This window comes from Brachyistius frenatus, unplaced genomic scaffold (genome assembly GCF_029030835.1).
Source record: "Brachyistius frenatus isolate BFR_SWC_R1_liver_20210118 unplaced genomic scaffold, ASM2903083v1 Contig_11, whole genome shotgun sequence".
NCBI lineage: Eukaryota > Metazoa > Chordata > Actinopteri > Embiotocidae > Brachyistius > Brachyistius frenatus.
Window position 1 is genome coordinate 575,546 of NW_027210610.1, and position 22,467 is coordinate 598,012.

General features: G+C 43.6%; 1 protein-coding gene across 4 annotated transcripts in view; it reads left to right on the forward strand.

Annotated features, from left to right (window-relative positions):
- The window catches only part of arhgap17a (Rho GTPase activating protein 17a), a 31,526-nt gene extending 10,237 nt beyond the window's left edge, over positions 1 to 21,289 (forward strand). Inside the window, exons 3-22 of one of the 4 annotated variants that reach the window (XM_069691325.1) lie at positions 3,947 to 4,051; positions 4,303 to 4,335; positions 4,785 to 4,861; positions 5,567 to 5,678; positions 5,975 to 6,051; positions 6,260 to 6,377; positions 7,186 to 7,254; positions 7,433 to 7,514; positions 9,342 to 9,469; positions 11,014 to 11,125; positions 11,822 to 11,903; positions 12,071 to 12,151; positions 12,236 to 12,349; positions 12,563 to 12,654; positions 13,854 to 14,001; positions 14,313 to 14,594; positions 15,326 to 15,474; positions 16,737 to 17,261; positions 17,369 to 17,390; positions 19,476 to 19,542. In XM_069691325.1, coding sequence (XP_069547426.1) covers positions 3,947 to 4,051; positions 4,303 to 4,335; positions 4,785 to 4,861; positions 5,567 to 5,678; positions 5,975 to 6,051; positions 6,260 to 6,377; positions 7,186 to 7,254; positions 7,433 to 7,514; positions 9,342 to 9,469; positions 11,014 to 11,125; positions 11,822 to 11,903; positions 12,071 to 12,151; positions 12,236 to 12,349; positions 12,563 to 12,654; positions 13,854 to 14,001; positions 14,313 to 14,594; positions 15,326 to 15,474; positions 16,737 to 17,261; positions 17,369 to 17,373 — 2,391 coding nt within the window. In that variant the 3' untranslated portion in view covers positions 17,374 to 17,390; positions 19,476 to 19,542. Of the gene's footprint in view, positions 1 to 3,946; positions 4,052 to 4,302; positions 4,336 to 4,784; positions 4,862 to 5,566; positions 5,679 to 5,974; positions 6,052 to 6,259; positions 6,378 to 7,185; positions 7,255 to 7,432; positions 7,515 to 9,341; positions 9,470 to 11,013; positions 11,126 to 11,821; positions 11,904 to 12,070; positions 12,152 to 12,235; positions 12,350 to 12,562; positions 12,655 to 13,853; positions 14,002 to 14,312; positions 14,595 to 15,325; positions 15,475 to 16,736; positions 17,262 to 17,368; positions 17,391 to 19,475 lie in introns of all 4 variants that reach the window. The other 3 variants (XM_069691323.1, XM_069691326.1, XM_069691324.1) reach the window with 3 other exon arrangements.
- The last annotated feature ends 1,178 nt before the right edge of the window (positions 21,290 to 22,467 follow it).

Genomic DNA, 22,467 nt, shown 5'->3' on the forward strand with positions numbered 1-22,467 from the left:
GGAGACGTTATAAATGTTCAAACAAACTCAGCGACCTTTGCATCACTCCTCCAGAACAGACACAATGTCCAACACCCTCTTTTCTTGTTATTCCTCACACCACCCCGGATGGTACGTAAACAAACAGCGGCGACAGAGCTGATAATACATTCCTGTCTCGGATGAGAGGTGTGAAAAAGAAATGAGCCTTATATGGGCAAAAACCACACTTGATTGACAGCTAGAACATTGAAGTTTCATTTAAAGCCAGCGAATGCAAGAGGACGGGTGAAGAGTGGTGACTTAACTGCTCGGGGGGGGGCTTTCTTTTGAAGAGAGGATGCTATATTTTGTTTGACAATTGACTTTGCCTGTTCCTCAAAGACACAACTGTTCTGCCTCTGTCTCGAAATCAGCTGTTGTGTCTCCTTGGGCTGTGTGTCTCACTTCATGGGAACATTGCTATCTGATGAAGGAAAAGGGAGTGAGTCACTGGAAGATACAAATCACTCGACCTCTTTGTTCCTAAGATGGCCGCTTCACTTCTTGTCTCAAAACATAAATTCTGAAGACATTTGATTTAATTTGTGTTGTGCATACTTTTTCTCGGTCTCCCACTAATTTTTCTACAATATTTGGTGATACCGCATCATTTCCAAGAATGGTTTTAATGCCCACTATATCTGCTACGCCAACAGATGCTTGGTTTTTGGCAGTTAGGCCCATTTCTCTAGTGACATTAATGGAGATATTAATAACACTCAAGCTTTATTTGCCATCGTTGATAGGCTAACAAATCCCCTTTTGCAGTCACCCTCTGACTTCCTGTCAGCTAAAAAAATATAAGGAGTTTGCATACTTTTTCCATCAAAAAAAAAAAAAAAGAAGAAGACAGAGACATTATGACCACACCCTGAATGAAAAATATTTTTTTTATTTCTTATGTCTAATTTGACTGCAATTAATAACAAATTTCTTTACAGTGAAGTCGTTTCGTCAAGAATATTTCTACCATCTTGCTACAAGCTTTCTAAACCGTGTTCTTAGCTCTTTGGCAGTGGATTAGTTGCTTATTGCAAATGGCTTATTTTTGCTGGCATCTTTCCAGCCTCACTAAAACCTGTGGTTGTCAGTCCTCTCCTGGAAAAGAGAAAGCTGGATAGTTCAGTACTCATCAACTATACAGGTCTCTTCACAAGCGAGATTATTAAGAAAGTAGGTTTTAATCAAATCAATAATTTCTTCCAGAAGACACATTCTCGATGGTTTTTAATCAGTTTTCCGCTCATATCACAACACTGAAACTGCTTTCACAAAGATTTCAAATGGCGTTGGCCTGAATAATGATTTGGGGAGTCTTAACAGCATTGTGCAGCACTGGATACAGTGGATCATAAATTACTTCTAGATAGACTAGAAAACTGAGGTTGAGCTTTCGGGAACGGTCGTGGTGAAACGGCTTTTAGCCACTATGCTCCCTTTGGATCTTAGATATGCCCCAAATGTGGCCATTTTTAAAACTAAATTTAAAAATTGTTAATTTATCCATTGCTTTTAATTACTCTGTTTTTATGCTGCCGTTATCTATTCTGAAAATTTGGGTTTAGACATCTGTACTTTTATACAAATACAATTTAACAGAACATTTTTATTTATTTGATTTTATACTTTTATCTTTGAAATCATTTTCTTATCTTTTGCCTGTAAAGCACTTTGAAGAACGTCTCTGGATGATGATGTGGTATATAAATATACTTGCACTTTAAGAATTGAAAGCGAGTGTAAAAAGTGACCATTGGAAGTACCATCTGAGATTATCTTTGAGTTTCAGATATGCTCAGGTCATCATTTCCGTATCAGCTGCTGTGCAAACTAACTACGAGTCCAGTTGACCAGTGGGTCTTTGTTGACAATCTTGTCATTTGATCCTTTTTTTTTTTTTTTACCTCAGATCTGAGTCCTTGGCCTGTATTTAGCTTATTCCTAGCCCCTTCATCGGAATCCCTTCTTCCATATGGTCCTCCAAGGTGGCAAAGAGCCGCCCAGCATTATTGTGCCAGCTGTCCATTCCTTGCTGCTCCTCTGCTTACAGTAGCAACTCCTCCACATGGAGGTACCACAGAAACTCTCCAGAAACATCATGATGTCTGCCTGCACACTCCCTTCTAGCTGAGTGTAATAACAGAAAGCATTTATAAGGTAGCAGCCAGCTGTTTGAATACTTCTGTCACACATCACATCCCTAATGCAAACAAAGAATATCTTGTTTGCCATCAGTAGCTCGCTGACTAATTCCACCCGTAATGCGTCATGTCATGTTATTTTTTAGGACTTGTCCGTCCAGACATGTTAACATCCTTTCTCTTAGAAACCAATAAACAAACACAGCCACCCTGTCTTTTTTCTCCCTGTCTGCCCCACTTATTTTTGGGAATCCTCTGCCTGTGACGAGTCATGGGATTGACCAAGTATTGACCTCATCACGTAGCTGGAGGAGGAAAAACACACCCTGCTGCCTTTCAGCTCTTTTTAGTTCTCGGGTCGCCCACTCCTAAGTGTGTTGTATTCTTTGAGTGTCTAACCCCATTTAGTTACAATGAAAGGAAGAGATGAATACAGCTAACGTTTCCCATACACCCACACAAAAACTCAGGCCCTCCTCGAGCACAGGGAGGGGAATCCCCCTGAATGTTTTTTTGTGCCAGGTACTCTCTGGGCTGAGTCTGAGCAGCGTTACCAAGCCGACAACCTGTGGATGCATGTGTGTGTGTGTGTGTGTGCTTGGTAAGTTTGTATTTAACCCAGCTGTTTTGGGAATGCTGGGGGCCACCATGGGTCAGGAATGACGTAAGAATGCCAGAACAGAGGGAGGGGCGGATATCTGCTGTGGAATTCCTGAGTTTTGACTCCGTTCTGTTTTTGGAACACTATTGTCTGCTGTTCGGTTGATCCTCCCTCAGCATTCGTCTCCTTCCATTTCTGCATAAGTTTCCCTCCTAACCTCAGTCTTCCCACTTATATTTGGAACATTGTTTGTCCCAACTCATAAGTGCATGTTTGTCACTTTGGGGCCGTTATAGACGCCTGCTTTCTCCCTTCGGTTGTGTGTTTTCTTTTTCTTTTTCTTAAAACAGAAGACACACCTGGTCTGTTTGGAACTGGAATTACACGCAAGCTGCTTTTGATTTTCTCTCCCAAGTGCTGCCAACCTTAAAGCAGTTCCTCGCAGCGTCAGACGGGGTCGGCCAGACTTTTAGGCAGACTTGGACAGTAACGACCATCTCTGCTATTCACGGCTTCGTGACAGTCAGCCTAATGTTGACACTGACTGTTTCAGACACCTGGCGTGACGAGGACAGTGAATGGTCGCCCTGCAGAGCTTCAGTCGGCCTCTGTCCTTACGCCTGAATAGCTGCGACTTCAATCAATGACAGTATTCTATCTCGTCAGCCCTAAAAGCACAGAGTGGATCTGTGTAGTCAGGCTAGTAGACAGGAGAAAGCCTGTGTAGTCAAAAAGGCCCTTTTTTGTTTTTTGAACACCCTCGCTCGCTCTCTGTCGCAGCTCAGCGTTGCCATGAAGACACTTCCGATGAGTCATGTGTTTCAAAGATAACATTCCAGCTTCATTCCGTGGGGACCAGGCTTATTAATCATGCTTGACCTTTGACCCCTGAGTCCCAAAAGGCCGCTACAAATCAAATGTCTGCACGGAACCGGACCACGTAAGCCATAGACAGTGCAGACACACTGTTGTGTTGCTTTATGGAGACAAATTAATGGTGTTTTCCTGTTGGGCTTTTTTAAAAATTGAAATCAATCTCTAAAATTGAATTCTAAACCTTGAAACAGACTAAACACGGGCTGTGTACTGCGGTAGAGAAGCTCTTGCATTGTGCTCTCAGTTGGCATGTAACATGAAAAGATTTGCTGAAAATGTTCTCTTGCTTGTCATGTTTTGTGCACAGATCGAAAGACGCATGGAGCTGGTGCGCGTGGTGTCCCACAACACACACAAAAGGATGGTGTCATGCCTACAGGGACACATTGGCGCAGATGCAGAGAAGAGACATGTAAGATATCAGGTTTTTCAGAATAAAACCTTTGATGCAGCTTAAGTTTCCCTGTAAAAACAAACTAAATTAATCAATCGTTCCAGGATGTGTAATAAACTTGATTTTTGATGTCACCACACACACACAAAGGTCAAGTTCTCACTGCTTATAATATAAATGGATTAAAAGTGTCCACGGTAGAACGTACAGTCTATGATTTCTCTTTTGTTTTTTTTTCTACCCTACACCACCCAAAAAATGCACCACAGTCCGTACCACGCCTCTATACAGGAAATGGTCAGGTAAAAAAAAAACACTTATTCCACCTCGCTGGTCCTCAGCACCACTCGCTCCATTTCCTCATTTCCAGTATCTGTCATCTTGATTCACTCCGCATGACATTTTCACCCGTCTGGGATTCTCTGGATTAAAAACAGGATGTTGAGCGTACATCAGTGTTTTTGCACCAGTATAAACTGTGAAAGTGTTGTCACTTGATAGATGTCTCACTTCCCTAGTTCGTATCTTAAATCCCGTTTACTGTCTGCGTTTTCCTCCTGTGCTTGGAAAGCTCTCTTCCTCTTTCTGACTGAGTTTACTGGTGACCTGCTCAATGGAAAGTCCTTCATGAAGTTTCCATTGACTTTTACATGAAACACTGTAGTTTCTGTTTAGAATCGGGGTACTTTCTGTGCACCTGCATGAGTTGAAGTAAATCTAATCACTGTCTGCATCTGTTCCTCCACCACAGAAAAAGCTTCCTCTCACAGCACTGTCCCAGGCGATGGTGGAGGGCGGGAACCAGCTGGGGGAAGACTCCTTGATAGGGTGAGTTTGTGATTGATTGACACACCAGACACCCAATCGCCCCTCCCTGTCAACTGTTGCTATATGGAGCAGATTCACCCCGGAGAGTGTGAAATATGAGGCCGTGCATTCAGGGCGAGTAAAGCGGCTCAGTTTGGTTTTTGTGTGTCTGTAACTTGCAGTTGTCACATGAGGATCAGATCAGTCACTGTGACCGAGACAAATACAGAAACAGGACCAGTCAGTTCTAGTTGAGGATCTAGAAAGTGAATGTGTCCAGATCCACACTTCAGCCATGTGTGTGTCTGGGGGAAAAAAAGGGAAGGGAAAGAACGGCAGTTGGTCTACTTGCACATACATTGCCTACACTATAGTACTTTTTGTATATCAAGGCTTAGATGTTTTATTGTTAGAAGAACTTTGGCCCAAAACCCCCGAAGATCAACTGTCGCTAGGCCACACTGAGCTCCCGGCTTCAGGCAGCTGGAAATGATGACATCACATTGACCTGGTTTTGCTCTCGGCTATTGATTGTGGACATATTTAGAGTTGGTAGCAGAGCTTTTCATCCTTCTGTGTTTTTATGTAAATCATATCTTGGCAAGAAGATGTGTGATTACACTTCTCACCTCATAGTGCCGATATGATAACGAGGCATGAGCATGACTGTGTTTTGATTTTAACACCCGGTTCTCTCCCTTCGTGCTGATGTACGTGTGTCAACAGGAAGATGATGGAGGTGTGCGGAGAGGCGGAGAATCGTCTGGCATCAGAACTGATGCAACACGAGCTGCAGATCGAGAAGGACGTTCTGGATCCACTCAGCCAGCTAGCAGAGGTCAGAAACCATACGACATCTGGACACAACAGCAGCTGAGCAGAAGCTAATATATATATATATAGTTTCAAATGAACTACAGCTTTTGAGTAAACATGCCAGATGACATTTGTTTGCAGTCTGCTCATTTCGATGTTTTACCATCATGATTTACCATCAGCTGCAGGACTGGGTACCAGACTTCAATACTTTCACGGCACCAACCCAAAGAGCAGCAGCAACGCCTGTCAGGTCTGTTTCATTGATGTACCTCCTCAGGCTGACTCAGCACGGTGTGTTTTTGATTACTCCTGTAGGTGGACATCCCCAACATCCTGAAGCAGAGGAAACAGCTGGCCAAATTAGTGCTGGACTATGATTCTGCCAGAGCGAGGTTTGTCATTCTGTCTGAACATGTTCAACCTGAAGTTTTACTGCTTGTAACACTGGAACTGCTAACACAGTAGTATACTTTACACAGATAAAAAAAACTAAAAAAAAAAACAACTGTTACACTGTTCACTTATGAATTTCAAATGGTGTGTCTCTGATATACTAATTGATCTCCATGTCCATGTTTTTCCTTCTCTTTCCAAACTCAGATGGTTGCAGGCAACCAAGTCAATAATCTCAGGAACAAACACTCAAGCACTGACGGCCAAAGCTGACCTGCTGAAGGAGGAGATGGATGAGGCCATGAACAAAGTGGAGCTTTGCAAGGTAACCGGCATGAATACACGGCTTCGTTTTGGTCTTCCTTTTCAAATTCATAGCGGGGTACATCACCAGTCATATACTATCAGGATTTTATTGCGGCAATGTCCTTGAGGAACCTTTGCAAGGCCGTGACGTCAGTGGAGATAAAAGTTGGTGGATGTCATTATATGCACATGATAAATTTTTAATCGTTGAAGATTGTATTTAATGTTCTTGGACTCAGACTGGTAGAAGACCTCGGCTGTGTCCTGAATGATTGGGCAGGCTGAAGGTCATCTATGGTCCTGGTAATCTGTGTTAAAGAAACTGGAAACAGGCCCGGCCAGAACATGAAACTGGGAAGAGAACCGTCACAGCTACGACTGGACGGTCTTGGTGACTTGGGCCCTCTGAGCCAGTTTGCTGATGCACACAAATGACTGAAAAAGCCCCGTCAGCTTTGTGCGTGTGTGTTTGCATCTAATGAACTGAGTCACTGCTGAGCTTTAGTGTGTGTTGCGGCTGCACGATGTGTTTTTCTATGCAGGAAGTGCAGAGCTTTGTGCTTCCCGTTCACCAGTTCTCCCTCTCAGACCTGCCAACAGCAGGATGATTTATCACGTAAAGCTTAGCTGACCATTAACTCCACCTGAAATGTCCTTCAATTTGATGAATGACATTGTGTTGTCGAGAGGAAGACATTTTCTCAGGGGCTAAATCTACCCTTCCTCTTTTTTATTGTCTTATTATTATTGAATGTTCTTGGGTAAAGCACAAAGTTTCTTCATATAGTAAATAGTATAAAGATTAACTTCCTCTTTTCATTCAACAGGATCAACTTGCTGCAGACATGTACAGTTTTTTCTCTAAAGAAGGCGACTATGCCCACTACTTCATAACGGTGAGTGATGTGTGTCGACGAGCCAGAGAAATGTTTTTTAGCCAGAGTTTCTGTGGGAACGTTCACAGCTGCAGAGTAACTGGGGAACAGAGACTTGGCCAGCCTTTGTATTTACTTTGCCGTCATGTGCTTCACTGCTTGTCTCATTCCACTTGCATGTCTCTCTCCGTTTCTGCAGCTCTTAGAAGCTCAGGCCGATTACCACAGAAAGTCTCTCACTGTTCTGGAGAGCGTCTTGCCGACCATCCAGGCCCAGCAAGGTATAATACATGCAAACACACACACACACACACACGCGTTTAACACAAAACAGTACAGCGTTGTTAAAGGAAGACACACAAGAAGGGACTGTCTGATCCATAATATGTGACCGTTTTACTTGGAGTCAGGGGTCTCCAACCAGTAGCCTGCGACCCGGTTCTGATTAGATCGCGGAAAGTTCGAACAATATGCAGTGCTTCCCATAAATAGACTTGCTTGGGTGATCCATTTCATAATTTTTTTACGTCACTGTTGAGCGAGTGTCTGTCACTGAATGACTGAGAGATTAAAGTTAAACTGCAGTTCGGCTGAGTGCCGTGACTTTTCAAATTAAAAGCCCCCCAATTTCACACAAGTTTTGACCTTGACTGTAACCTGTGTTTCTTTCAGGAGGGGCGGGAGGTCCCAATCGAAGGCTAAACACCGGATTTTCTTTGTTAAATCTAATATTATAACGCTTCATTTGATACTTTTCAAACCAGTTTGCCCACACAAGCATTGCGTACACTGCAGCAGACATTTTGGGAATGTCTTTGTTCCCCAATTGAAAACATAAAGAAATACATACAGGAAAAAAAGCATGCACATGCTGTTGAATTTAAGCTGCTGTGATAAAAAAAATGTTTGTGAAGAGTGTCAATTTGTCATTGTTCACATAAAAGAAGCTTATTCAGCTGGTTTGGGTAGAGCTCAGCTATCTTAATAAATGTAACTAAACATGAGTAGCTCTCTGACAATTTCTTTTTTTTTTTTTAAAGTAGCCCTCAGAGGAAAAAAAGTTTAGAGATCACTTTACTTGGAGAACGCAGCCCCTCGTTTACTTTGGTCCCTGTGTTTTTTTGGTGTCCCTCTAAAAGACCATTTCACCTTAGACTCTGGAGACGTTTGCTCATAGAAGTCCTGACAAGTAGTTGGAAGGAGGAGAAGCAGTTTTCATTCACTTCTCCAGCGGGCCAAACCCACTGCTGTACCATTCAGTCACATCCCTCTGCTCTGGTTTTCTAACTTATAAAGTAATACTTAAAGGCCACAAATATGGCCCACATATTAGAGAATAGTCTTTATTTTCACATCTTTACTCTCCAAAAATAATCTATTTTCCCATTGTACAAACATAATGTCACGTCTTGCTCTGCTCTCTTTAGCTGTCTCTGGTTCAAGGAACTTTTTTTTTTTTTTTTTTTTCTGCACTAAACACATGTGGTGTAAACCAGACAAGCCTGGTCTCCCAGCATGTGGTGATGACTCACCAACTCCACACACACACCCACACACACCCACACATATCACAGCCACCTGGGTTTTGCACCCACCCCCCAAACACACAGACGCGCGCGCGCACACACACACACACACACACACACACACACACACACACACACACACACACACACACACACACACACACACACACACACACACACACACACACACACACACACTTCTCTGCCTCCCTCTTCACTTGCACATGAACTCACACACACAAACAAATGTACTCGTAAATACAGAGAGATGGCTGAACAGTCACTCCTGCTGGCTGCGAGCATGTGGTTATTATTTGGCGGCACCCTGTGAGGAGGACTGGTAAAAAAAAAGTGGCCCGAGGGAAAGCTGTTGACCCAGAAATCTGCCATCCAAACCAGCAACAGGCGTCACTCGCACCGAGTCCTTTTTTTTTTTTTTTTTTTTTTCTTTTCTTATTGCATATCACTGTAACAGACAAATAATCTGCAACAGCTCCGTTACAACACTTGTTTTCCGTCTCTTCTTGCTACACTCTAGTATCTCTCTCTTTCTTCGCCATTAATTGCTCTCTTTGCTTTCAGATTCGTGGATGGAAAAGCCTGCGTTTGGCACGGGGCTGGATGACCACCTGAAAAGGAGTGGAAGGGAGATCGCGCTGCCAATCGAGGCCTGCATCATGATGCTTCTGGAGACTGGCATGAAGGAAGAGGTGAGGGAGTTCAGACAGACACAGAGAGGCTGGCAGGGAGGGAAATCCTACATGGTGATTGTACCGTACAGATAGAAAGGTGGAGGCGTTGAAATCCTGTGAGTGAAACTGAAATGGTCTGGATCGCCGTCTCCTTCGGTAAGAAGTGCGCAGTAAGACACTGAGGTAAAAGTTCAGTGTCTTGGTTGCTTCATGTTACTGTCACGTGATGGTTGGGAGCCGCATGGCCTCTACAAATATTGTGAATTTAATGCCGGAGCAAGAACGAAGCCTACAATTAAAACATAAAAGTCTGCAGTGGTCATTTACCGACATGCCGTTGCACTCTGCTCACATTGGGGGAGGGTCGCTTTTGTTTACAGCTTAGTAATTTTCGGGGCACAACAGATGTCATATGGTGATCAATGGCGATCGGTTAAAGGCAGCTCCAATAGTTTCAAAATTAACACGATGCAGCACCTGAAAACAATCCCCAACTGCCCAGCACTAAAATCTAATGTACGAAAGTTAGCAAACTTAAGGATGAGATATTTCTACCAGAAGGTGATGGAGACCAAAACAGAGCTCAAAGCAAAGTCAGTATTGGATGAGGTGGTCAAAGGCATAACTTGGTTAATGTCAAGATCTGATTTTCAGCTTTTCTAGGTTTTTGCACCCCTTAGCCAAAACCCAATATATATACGACTTAAAAAAAAATCTGTGTATAAGATTGAGTGTTTTAAAGCTGACATTTATGTCAGCAGTTCATCACTTGTTTGCTTTACTGACTTTGCTTGTGTTTGCCTTGCGTAAAGCATTGAAGTAGAAGAAGTACTAGCGTATCTCATTAGAAATCACTTGGAGCTGTGGTTGCAATTAGCAGCTCCACTGTTCACTGACGTGATTAAAAGAAGCTTTAAATGGATTGCTCTTATGAACGACTTAAAATTCAAAGAGATGGGCAGATAAACAAACTGTACATGGACATGCCGTTCCAGAAAACACGTCGCCTGTGTTACGGTACATTGATGATTTATGATATGTTTGTGATGTCTCTTCTCTGAAACAAATTTAGAATACAATAGACTGTTCTTGTGTCCTGTCCATAAATCACCTCTGTGTGTTCATGCTCGTGCAAAAGAAACAAAAGAAGAGGTAGAGAAGAGTGCAAGTGTTAACTGCAGAGCTCTGTATTTGTTGCCCTATTCATGGCCTGCCGAGTCCAGTTAGTGTCATTATGGTGTGAAGACGGCCTTTGTTTATGTGTCAAAGTAAATAGCTCGCTGTGCTGTGACTGCTGGGTGTGTTTGTTTGCCTGCTTTAAGGTTTCATTATGTGCAGCTGGCAGAGGGAGTTTATGTCGTGCATTCATACAGAGTCGATCTGTAATTGAGTGTGAGGCGAGTGTGTTGTTGTTGTTGTTTGCTGGGGATGTTACCGTGGTTCATTTGTGTGTGTGTGTGTGTGTGTGTGTGTGTGTGTGTGTGTGTGTGTGTGTGTGTGTGTGTGTGTGTGTGTGTGTGTGTGTGTGTGTGTGTGTGTGTGTGTGTGTGTGTGTGTGTCAGGGTCTGTTCAGAATTGCAGCAGGGGCATCCAAACTAAAGAAGCTCAAGGCGGCGCTCGACTGCTCCACTTCCCAACTGGAGGAGTTCTACTCGGACCCCCACGCTGTCGCCGGTACGTCTCGAACCAGAGACATTTTATGTTTTCTTTATTTTTTTGGTATTAAACTCGGACCAAAAATCAAGAGCAAGTAAAGATCTGTAATTAACATTTGTTTAAAAGTGAGTCATTTCTCAATAATTACAACTGTACCCTTTGATACTTTAATGTCACCAATTGGATTGCTTCGACAGCATCTACCATCAAAAATAGCTTTGGTACCAAATTTCGATACCTAGCTTACTATCAGCTTTATAGATCATACCTTTTACCACGTTTATGCAGGAGTACATCTCATCAGCCTCAGCGAGCCACAGCATTTACCGTATGTAGCATTTACGTGGGTGGGATGCCAACATGGATGCAGTAACCGGAGGCATCTCTGTGCCCCGCTGGCTGGCTAACATCTTCCAATAGCATGTGAGACGTTTAGGGGACATCTGTAAATTGTAGTTTCAGAAAACAATATGGATTACACACTTCCCCTCTAAATCACATGAAAACTTACTGTATTGTGTAATCTCATTTTCCTTAAATGGATTTTTATTAAACTGGTAGAAAAGAAAGTATTTCAGGGACTGATATCACACTTTTTTGAACAATACCTAACCCTAATTTCAACATTCGTAATTGTAACTGAACCATTTAAATTAAATAACAAAACTGGAAAATTGTCTTAAGAATAAGAAATATCTGCGTGTGTGGTTTCAGGAGCACTGAAGTCGTACCTCAGGGAACTCCCTGAACCTCTAATGAGCTACCAGCTTTACGATGAATGGATCCAGGCGTCCAGGCAAGCCCCCTAATATTTTCACTGGAAATGAAATGTACCAGAAATGGATCTATCACTGTACAGCAGTGGAAGAGGACAGAATAACATATTTAGGCCACTTAGCCATCTGGAGACCGGGCTAATAACATGCTCTGCTTTCAATTATCTATTGTTTTCCATCGTTGTAGTGTGTCGGACCCAGACAAACGGCTCCAGGCCCTCTGGGTTGTGTGTGATCAACTACCAAAGAACAACAAAACCAACTTGAGGTTTGTATTTAAAGAGACCAGTTTGAATTTCCTCTGTTGAAGGAGACTGTTTCTAACACCTCTGCTCACCATGTTTTCATGCAGGTATCTGGTGAAGTTTTTAGCCAAACTGGCTCAGGACAGCGAAGTGAACAAGATGACTCCGAGCAACATCGCCATCGTCCTGGGACCCAATCTGCTCTGGGCCAAGACTGAAGGGTGAGAGAGGATTGGGAGGGAGGGGGAGATAATACAGATAGAGAAGAAGAAAGGATCTACAGTGTTTTTGTCAGTCATATTTAAAATAAGGGATCCTCGTTTGAAGATGGTGAAATTCTCCAAATGAGAGACTGTTATTTGAGCTTATTTCGGTCTGCCTCTCATTATGTCGGGAAGCATCTAATTTTTGCTCATCTGTTTACGCACGGCCAGGAGTCTGGCTGAGATGGCTGCAGCTACCTCTTTGCACGTGGTGGCCATTGTGGAGCCCATCATCCAGCATGCTGACTGGTTCTTTCCTGAGGGTAGGTTCTGGGTCGTCAGTCCGACCTTCTCTCCCTTCTTTCCAGCCAAGTAGTCCTATTGTACACACGGGTGGGGGGGGCTCATGCTTAAAGCAGCTGATATTAGCTGCCTGGTAGGACAAAAAAAATCATTTGTAATCGGGCTTCCAAGATTAGAATCACTTCCGTGCCTATCCAGCGTCAAACTGACTGTTTGTGCTTTAGAGGTTGGTTTGAAGGTTACAACAGAAAAACAGACGGCATATATTCCCCTTAATTTAGCTCGTGTTGTGTTAAACACACATGAAGCGAGTACATATGAAGAAGTAGACCAAACTATAACTCCAATTCACAAATATTTGGACCAAAAGAGGCCGTTTCCAAGATATTTTACAATAATTTGATTTGTTATGGGCAAGAAAGCTGTTAGAGTGTTTCTTTATCCCAAAACTCTGCGCTCTTAATTTCTGTACATTTATCTTGGGCTGCAGATTCCACCACGCTGCGGTCCAAACATTTAGCATTTTTCACAGTTTGTCAGGCAGCTGCTCTCCTTTTGTCTCCCATAAGTCCCTTTGTCTCAGACAGAGATGATGATAGGTTGCTTTAACTGACCATCTCTGGTGCACATACAGAGAGGCATGATGGGACAGTGAGAGCTCTCACCTCACAATAATAAAGGCCCTCGGTTAATTACTGACTGGTTCTGTTGGGAACTCCTTTCTCTCTAAACAGCCACTCTCAGGTGGATTTGCTTCTCTTAAGAGCCCATTAGGAGGATTTGAAGTTTCTCCTGTGTGATGTGCTGGTGACCTGACATGCTGAAGGTGTTTGCCACCTTGTTATCTACTGCGTAGACCTGGTAATAGAGACAGGATATCCTTGTAAGAGCACAGATATTGAATGAATGAATGAATGAATGAATGGTGTCTATGCCAGTCAGGAACAAAGGGACTGTCTAATGAAGCTCAATATGACTCTCCGTCAAGACTTCCCGCGTTGTTTTATGATGTCAGGCTTCCCAGTACGTGTTGGCACTCTGGTCGTCAACATCTGCCTCCTCTTACCCATAAAGCCTTGTGTTTTGGATGAAGTTAATTTAACAAAAAGCAGGCGATAAAATCGCCTCCTTCCTTCTTTGGTGTAAGATTTCTTCCAGTTGTGTTACACAGCTTAACAAGACGATAGACCGTGGTAAAAGTTCCTCTTTCTTCTTCCAGATGTGGAGTTCAACGTGTCCGGCATGTTTGTGATGCCCACACCTGCGTCCAACCACAACAACCACCTAGATTACGACTGCGGCACCATTGAGAGGAAGAGGCCCGGCAGTATGGTGGGACCAGAGAACGATTCAGCACGCAAAGACAAGTAATCGACCGGGCGTTTCTTAGTATCTTCTTGGAAACCTCTCAGTTACTCAGGTTTTTTTCTGACCAACAACATTCACCACTAACTTCTTACTTCTTTTGAAATAATTGTGTCTTTAATCCAGTTGCTTTTTCTGGTCGCTTTTCGTTTGCTTCTAATAAACTCTGCCCTAAATAATCCTCATAATTTGATTTTTACTGACTTCTCTCTGTTTTTTTTTGCTGATTCTGGTCTAACCGGTGACTTTCTGATCGAAGCTGTGGTGTCTTCTGTTTCTCTCCCTCAATGTCTCCCCCGCTGTCCCCGTGCAGCACCCCTAACAAGCACTCGGACCACAACCTCCGTAGAGGCAGTAACACCTTAGGTAGAAAGCAGCACACCTCACCTGCCTTCCAGCCTCCTTTGCCCCCCGTGGAGGCTCCGGGGCAGCAGGGACACGGGCCCGGGCAGGTCCCCCAGCCCTCGCCTGAGCCCCAGCCACAAGCTCCATCGGGGGGTTCAGGGTTTGACACTACCCAGCATAGCTTGGCGCAGAATCTGGCTGCTCTCGCAGCTGCTCAGCAGCTTCTAGCCCAGCACACTGAGGAGCTCAGGTAAGAGCTGCTTCCCCTGCCTCTGCTGCTGGTGGGGGGAAAAACACGGCATGCCTTCCAGACAGACGTGCATGCTCTTTTGTTTTCGGCGTGTAAACAGATGATGTCAGAGTGATTAGTTTCATAAAGCAGAGGGGATTATTAATGCATGACTCACAGACACCAGCTATTCTCTTGGTCACTTTGTTGTTTCTCTTGCAAAAACCACAAGTTTTCTTACGCCACCACCAGTCGCAGCTTCTTGTCTGAAGTCAGCCCACAGAAATGGCTCAACAATGGCTTCTGTCATTCTGCTAACAGTCACTCTCGTGGGCCTCTCCACTTCCCATCGCTCTGCTTTCCTCCCCAAATCACTCGAATCAGCAGGAACTTTGCACTAACTGGCTCAAACTGCTTTGAAAAGCCTGGACGTTGGTGCCTGTTATGCAAAGCCTGAAGGGTGTCTTTGATTGAGTTGGTGAAAGGATGACATTAATTTCCAGACAGATAAGACTATTCAGCGCAGCATTCTTTGGGTCCTACGGTGTCTGCCGGGAAGGTAGATTCAGATGAGACACACAGATTACACACTGGAGGGGAACTGGCTGTTTAAGATAAGGCTGGATCGACAGCTCGAACCTTCACTAAAACCCACTGAGTGCTGCATGCTGTTGCATAAGCAGTATCCAGAGTATCAGACGGCTCGAAGGTCTAAAAGATTTTGTTTTTGTTTTTTTCCATCCTCTCTAAAGCAACCCAAGGCTACGTGACTCGACACAAGCCCCAACCCCTGTGCTCCAGAGGAATGGCTCCGGAGGAGGCGGCCAGGCTGCCGGGCAGCTGGGCTCTGGAACATCCGGGTCTGCATCCATGGGGCCGAGTCCACACATGATGCGCAGAGGTAAGAGTCTTCACTCTCATCTGGTACAAACAGAAATATTTCTATCAAGATTTTCAATCACCCAGCTCATAAGATATCAGCTAACAGCCGGGAAGCATCTCCAAAATAATATATATTTAATGTACTGAAGTCCTAAACATTTCTGTGCACTATATTTCGTTGAAGGTCCCATATTGTATTAATAATTCAGATTTCCATTGCCTTTTAAAATGCTATACCAGGTCTAGGTTCTATATAAATACTGTGAAAGTGTCAAAACATACATTCTTCAGAGAAATGCACACAGCCTGCAACGGTTTGTGATGTCACAAACTCACGCTCATGTCATGCCCTCAGCAAGGCCCACTGTCCTGTCTTTTATGTGGAAGAAAACCCAGAGCCATCATTACAGCTCAGACGTATTAAGTTACAAGACAGAAGAAAACCTGTGGTTGGCCTGGAAGTGCGTCATTCAGAAAAGAGTCAGCCAATCAGAAGAGAGGATCATTGAGATCAATGTGCCTTAAAGACACAGACACAAAACAGTCTGTTCTTAGTAGAGATCCAGAGAGAAGCTTAAAAGAGAAGTAAGACTATATTAAGATGTTTTTTGTACTTAAAAACACAAAAATATCTTCTTAGGAAAGATACAAAACCCCTTAAAATGTGTATAATATAGGAACTTTAAATTAATTCCAGATTAATTCCAGAGTTCTCACATGGAGAACAAGCTTGCAGGGGCACGATTTATCGCTCTATTTATTGATTCACATCTATGTCATTATTGGTTCGAAAGGAAAAGTTTGGCAGTTAGGTGAACGCAGATGTTGGTGGATAGAGCCAAGCCAGCTGTCCTCCTGTTCCCAGTCTTTTAAGCTCAGCTATCTGACTGCCAGCTCCAGCTACGTATTTACCTCTCAGACAAGGCAGCAGTATTTTCTATGGTCTCATGAAACTCTTGGCAAGATGAAAACTGTTGAGCTGTTCTTTTAACCCCCTACAAGATTTACAAGATTTTATTTCAGCTTTTATTGTTGGCTTGAGTTATGGTTTCAGTTTTGTGTACTTTAACCTTCTTTTTTTTTTTTTTTTTTTTTGGTGGTGGGGAGGGGGGGGATTTCTGGTGATAGTAAGACACTGGGAGCTTTATATGTAGAGCAACATATCTTGGCATGTAAATTTGGACTGCTAGCACATACAGATGGAAGTTTGCATGGAAAATGTTTGATCATTATAGCTATTTTTATTCTACAATAACCACAAGTTTTGCCACCAACTTTCAGGTACCAAGAAGCAGGCTCCTGCTCCTCCCAAACCAACCAACCCTCCTCCCAGCCAGCCCTGTAACTCGGTGAACCTCGCCTCCTCCGGCTCCTCCCAGTGTCTCAGCCCCAGCCCCAGGCCCCTGTCCAGCCACTCGCCCACCACCACGCCCACCTCCCCCTCCTCACAGCAGCCGTGTGCGACGCCCAGGCGCCAGTCCAGCAACCAGCCCCCGATCCAGGCGCCCAGCCACCCGCCTCCGGAGCCTCCGACGCCGGCCAGCCCTCCGCCGTTCGGCGGGGACCAGCGGAGCGCCGACCCCTCCCCTCCAGGCACCCCGACCCCTCCCGACACCCCTCCGCCCTCCGCCAGCAGCCAGGACGCGGTCGCCCCACTGTCCCCGTCTCCCTACCAGTCGGGCTCCCTCCCTCGACCGCGGCCGGTCCCCAAACCTCGGAACAGACCCAGCATCCCGCCACCGCCACAACCCTCCGCACTCACCGGTGAGACCAACGGGATCTGCTCCAGCGCTTACAAGACGATGGGTGGGTGTCATTTCTCATTCAGCGCATGTACAATACTGCAACTCACCATCTATTACCTGCTGAATGTTCTCTGTTTCTAACAGTGTTGCCTTGTAATACCTCCGCAGGTTAAAGAAGTTCTTGTGAGAGGTTTGTTGATAACGGACTCTTGTACCTGTAGCACCTGCACTTTGTGTTCGCCTCTTCAGGTCGTATTCATCACCACAGCCGTGTTGTTCTGCCTGCAGCCTCCATCAGATGTCGTTTATCTCGGCGCTAATGCACAACTGTCACCCTGTGTGCCGTGGTTCTTTAGTGAGGGACCCATTTCTGATGTTTCATACTCAAAATTCGACATATTCAACAAAGGAAAAAAAGAAATCAGATTAATATGTTGACGTACAAGCAGGAAACAAATATAAGAAAAAAAAAACCCTGAATAAACGAAAGGACAAAAGGGGAAATGTTTGAGCGCTTCCATCCACTACTTTTATACAAATATTCAGTGTCTGCATCAGTTGGTGGCGCTGAATCTAGTCAGCTGCCATCAAGGAATTTATTTTCTGAAAAGTCTTCTCTTTTCTGACTTCTAGAGTTCATTTCTGTGATGAAACAGACTTAAATCATCCAACCAGAGAGGGGAAACATTGAAACCATGTAGGAGACATGATGGATAACTTGAATTGTTGTTCATTAGTTCACAGAGATCTGAGGTTTTGGTCCACCGCCATTTTTCGTCTCCTCAGAGAGGCGGGAGCTGCAGTGAAACATGCTTCTTTAGTCCCTTCAAAATGTTACTGAGGTTTTTTTTTGTTGTTTTTTTTAATTATGGCGATCAAAAATGCTTTCTTTTTCAGCAGCTTTTCTCCAAACTTGCAACCCATCTGGAAAAGTTTTCTAAAACTTTTTTGCAGTAAATTTGCAAGGATTGTCAAAAAAAAAAAAATCAAGGAAGTCGAGGAAAAACATTTTTCTTTTTTAAGTACTTCCTAATAAAGAAAGAGTCACATGAGTCCACTTCGACCAAACACAAAAACATTTTTGCAACATTTTTTGTGTTATTTTCCCATATTTTTGGCCTTCTAGTTAAAATGTTTTGTGGACTAATGTAAAATATGTTGCCTTCTCCTTTAGTTCATCCCGCTGACTGATTGACATTCCTTCTTTGTAACTGTTTTTCTGCTGCTTTACAAATTCCCACCATTGATCATCCAGTACCAAACCTGATTAGTATTAAATATCAGAAATGGGTGTTTTGGCCTTTAGAGGACTCCATACAGCAGATAATATGACAGTCTAGCATCAGAGCTATCATTTCTCATGAGTCATTCACTTCCATTAGCACCCACTGAACTGTAATATGATCAGTGCCACTGTGAGGGTGTCATTGATTCATGCTGAAGGTAAATACCGGGCTCACATGTCACACCTGTCGATTGTTGGGTCAACTTTGTTATCCTTTTCTGAAACGTGAGCTGTTGTGTATTATTTTCTCTCCATGTAAACTGTTATTTATTTGTAAAGCCGGTGTCCCTCCATCGGGCATGTGTGACTCTTGACGTGCATGTTTATATTTTGAACGGCCTCCTCACGGATGCCCATAATCAAAATGTAACATCCACACTCAAAGCTTATCCTCTGTTGCCTGGCAACACACTCGGTTGCAAGTTGGGGGATTTCCAGCTCCAGTTCCTGAATAATTGCAAAAGGTTTCACTTTACTTCACATGAACCAAACTTTTCACATTTTCCATCGCTTCCACCTGCTCGTTGCACTGCCGCTCACCGCCACCTGCTGCTCACTCGGCCTCACTGCGCCCGTCGCCGCTCCGCTCCTTGCTGCTGGAAAATATTCCCCAGTTTGAGTGGATGGCAACAGCTTGAAGTGTTTTCATACAGCAGGATGAAGCTGCATATGTTTGTGATTATGGCCATTGTTCATGTGATGTGGGCATGAGTAGTGTATTTATCTTGTTGGGGTGTTTATGGGATGTTTTGTGAGAACGTCTGTGTGCATGGAAAATGTATAGGAAGTCTCTCACTAACACAAACAGGAACTGAGATCATCTTTTTGTAGTTTTTTAAAAACATTTTTTTCATATATCTCCTTTGTTTTTTGTTGTTGTTTTTTTTAAAGATACTTTTGTCGCAGCTTTATATTAAAAACACATGAATGATAGTCGTCAGTATCTCGTCGTAGTGACTTATCTGTCCTCTGTCCCGTGTCTCTGTCCAGATCCGGCGATGTCTTTCAAGGGGCTGAGTCGAGCTTTGGTCCCCGAACCCGCTGTAGACCAGCAGCCAGCCCCTTCCTCTTCCTCCTCTTCCTCCTCCTCCTCCTCCTCCTCTTCCTCCTCTCTGCCTCATCCCAAAGACTGTGACCTGGACACCGAGAGCACTGTCCTATAAGGAGGAGACGATGACTCACATTGGTCCAGTACTCCCACCACACCTCCCCTCATCATCGTCATCATCATCATCATCATCATCATCATCAACACACACACACACACACACACACACACACACACACACACACACACACACACACACACACACACACACACACACACACACACACACACACGCCTCATTTTAGTCTCGTCTTGTTTCTCCGCAGCCCATATCTGCAGCTCAACAGATAAAACCTCTGCTTCCCCTCAGTCCACCTTATCGAAGGACATTAATGTGACGTAAAGAGTCTTCAGGGCGCCATCGCGGAGGTCACGGCTCTGTCAACAACAACAACAGCAGCAAAACACACACATTCCCCCCCCCCCCAATTTATTTTAACTGGAAAAACCAACGTTTTTTTGTCGTCCAGGTTGCCTTTATATTATATATGTTTTATAACTTGAAATGATGTCTTAACTCGTGCTGAAAGTCAACGAATAGATCAATGAGTAACATAGGCGCGAGTTTTCATTATCAATCAGTTCATTTTTAAGCAAAAAAAACCAAACAAAAAACACCAAAACTTCACCTGTTACAGCTTCTTAAACGTAAATATTTTGTGTTTTGTTTTGTGCCAGTAAACTGAATATATTCAGGTTTTTGGATTGGTCGGATAAGAGGCAACTTCGACACGTGACGGGCACTTTTCACTATTTAATAGACCAAAACAACAGTATCAAGAGTTGTCTGCGGCCTTGATGACGATGCAGGTGATCGTAAACGAGACACGTCGTCATACGTAACAGACTTCAGACTTCTGACTCATTTCCAGCTGTTTGTAGCAATTATGTCTTGACAGGGTCCTCCTGACCTCCACGATGGTGCCGGATGTAGTTTTCCTTTATGTTGACACACGCACACGCGCGCACACACACACACACACACACATGTACGTCTTTATGCTGCACTCCCTGCAGAACAAGCTCCAGACAATCAGCTGCAAGGAGCAGAGGGCCCGGAGGCTGACGACTGCGTCGCAGGAATATAAAGAGCGTCAAGCAGCCAAAACATGAACTGATGAGACTCTTATCTAGAATTTGGTGTGAGGCGTTTTGTATTTTTTTTTTTTTTTTTAAGTGTTGTAAATGGCCTTAGAACAAGAAACGGAACAAGAAGATGTATTTCTACGGAACAGCAGCGGGGTGTAAATTACAAACCAAAACAAATACTTAAAAGTGTAGCTGCTGACTGCAGGTTTCCAGTCGTCTCAAACACTTGATTTACCCTCTTTTTTTTTTTTTCCTTTTTCTTTTGTAATGGGAACCTCGTGGTTTTCTTCTTCACTTTTGTATTTATTTACCAATCTAAAAAAAACACACACACACACACACACACATTCCCTGTGGCTCGGACGTAATTAAATGCAGTCTTTAAAATGTAAATCATGCCTTAGTGGTTCCTCCCAAGGACCACGAAATAAGCATTATATATATATTTACTGTACGGAGGATGTACTTGGCTCCGAGTGCTACAGTATTTCCAAGAAGCTGTCTTGGCAAAGGTTATGTTTCAGGGATGTGAGGAAGGCGCTTTGACCCTCTGTGGTAGAAGACATTGTGTCTGGTATTTAAACGCATTTTGAGTTTTTTTTTTTTTTTTAAAGCAGAAGTAGCAGCCTGAACACAGTATTTTTCTGTTCCTTAGCTTCTTTTTTGTTGTTGTTGTTGTTCTTGTTTTGCCGGGACGTTACACGGCGGGCTGCGTGTGAGTGAATGTAGCGATTTAAGGTTCACCAGCCTCGTCGTCCTGAACAGAAAGACGCAGAACCAGCTGATGTTGCGCTTGAGCACAGGCCAGACTAGTTTAGGGATTTTTGTTTTGTCTTTCCCACTGAGCTGAGAACACACAGTGCTGTGACATCTCAGTAGTGATGTGGTGTTGGACTCTGCCAGGTCAAAAGATACAAAAAAATGGCTTTGTTGTCTTTTTCTGTGTATGCTTTGCTTTTTTAAAAAAAATTTTTATTCGGGCCTCAGATATAATGCAGTTTGGTTCCCAGAGAACCGACCCGACATGGTACCAATGGGGAAAGTCTCGGGTGGCGCGGTTGTTTTTTTTTTCCAGAGACAGTCGAAGCGCTATGATCCCCTCTTTTCTCTCCTCGCTCCTGTACCTTGCTGCCTTATCCTCCCGCGCATCTACAGAACAAACAAATGCCATTAAACTAGAAACGATAATGCTGCATTTTTAAGCTCCATAGTTTTGTATGTATGCTGTCTGGTGAGCTTAAGTATGGAATAAAACATGTAATATGAATGCTTGGTTATACCCCCTTTCCAAAGAAAATAAAGTATATGAAGAAACTATTTAAATCTACTCGTGTTTCTCATTTTTAAAGCCCCCGAAAATGTCAAATAAACGAGCCATTTCTGTATAATTCACCACTGAATAGGCAAAAAAAACCGTTTAGTGAGAAACTTTTCTCCCATTTGATTGACGGGAACCCTGGCAGCAGTATTAACAGTTTAACAAGGGCTGATTGGTGCGTACTGTACAGTCGATGTGGATGACATCATCTTTTTCCACTTATGCCAGTGAAGTGAATAAAGGCAGTTATTCACTTGTTATGTGAAACCACAGAAAAACTCCCCAGTTTGGTGTTTACCCTGTCGTAGCTGGAAACGTAACAACCTGTCAAACTATATTAAAACGGTCTAAATTGAATTTAGATGGGGAAAAACAAAAGTCTTGGAGCAGTTCAGCTTCAGTAGCTTTCACGTCTAAATATTCAGGTACAGTACAGTGTGTTGAAGAAAACCAGCTCCCACTAATAA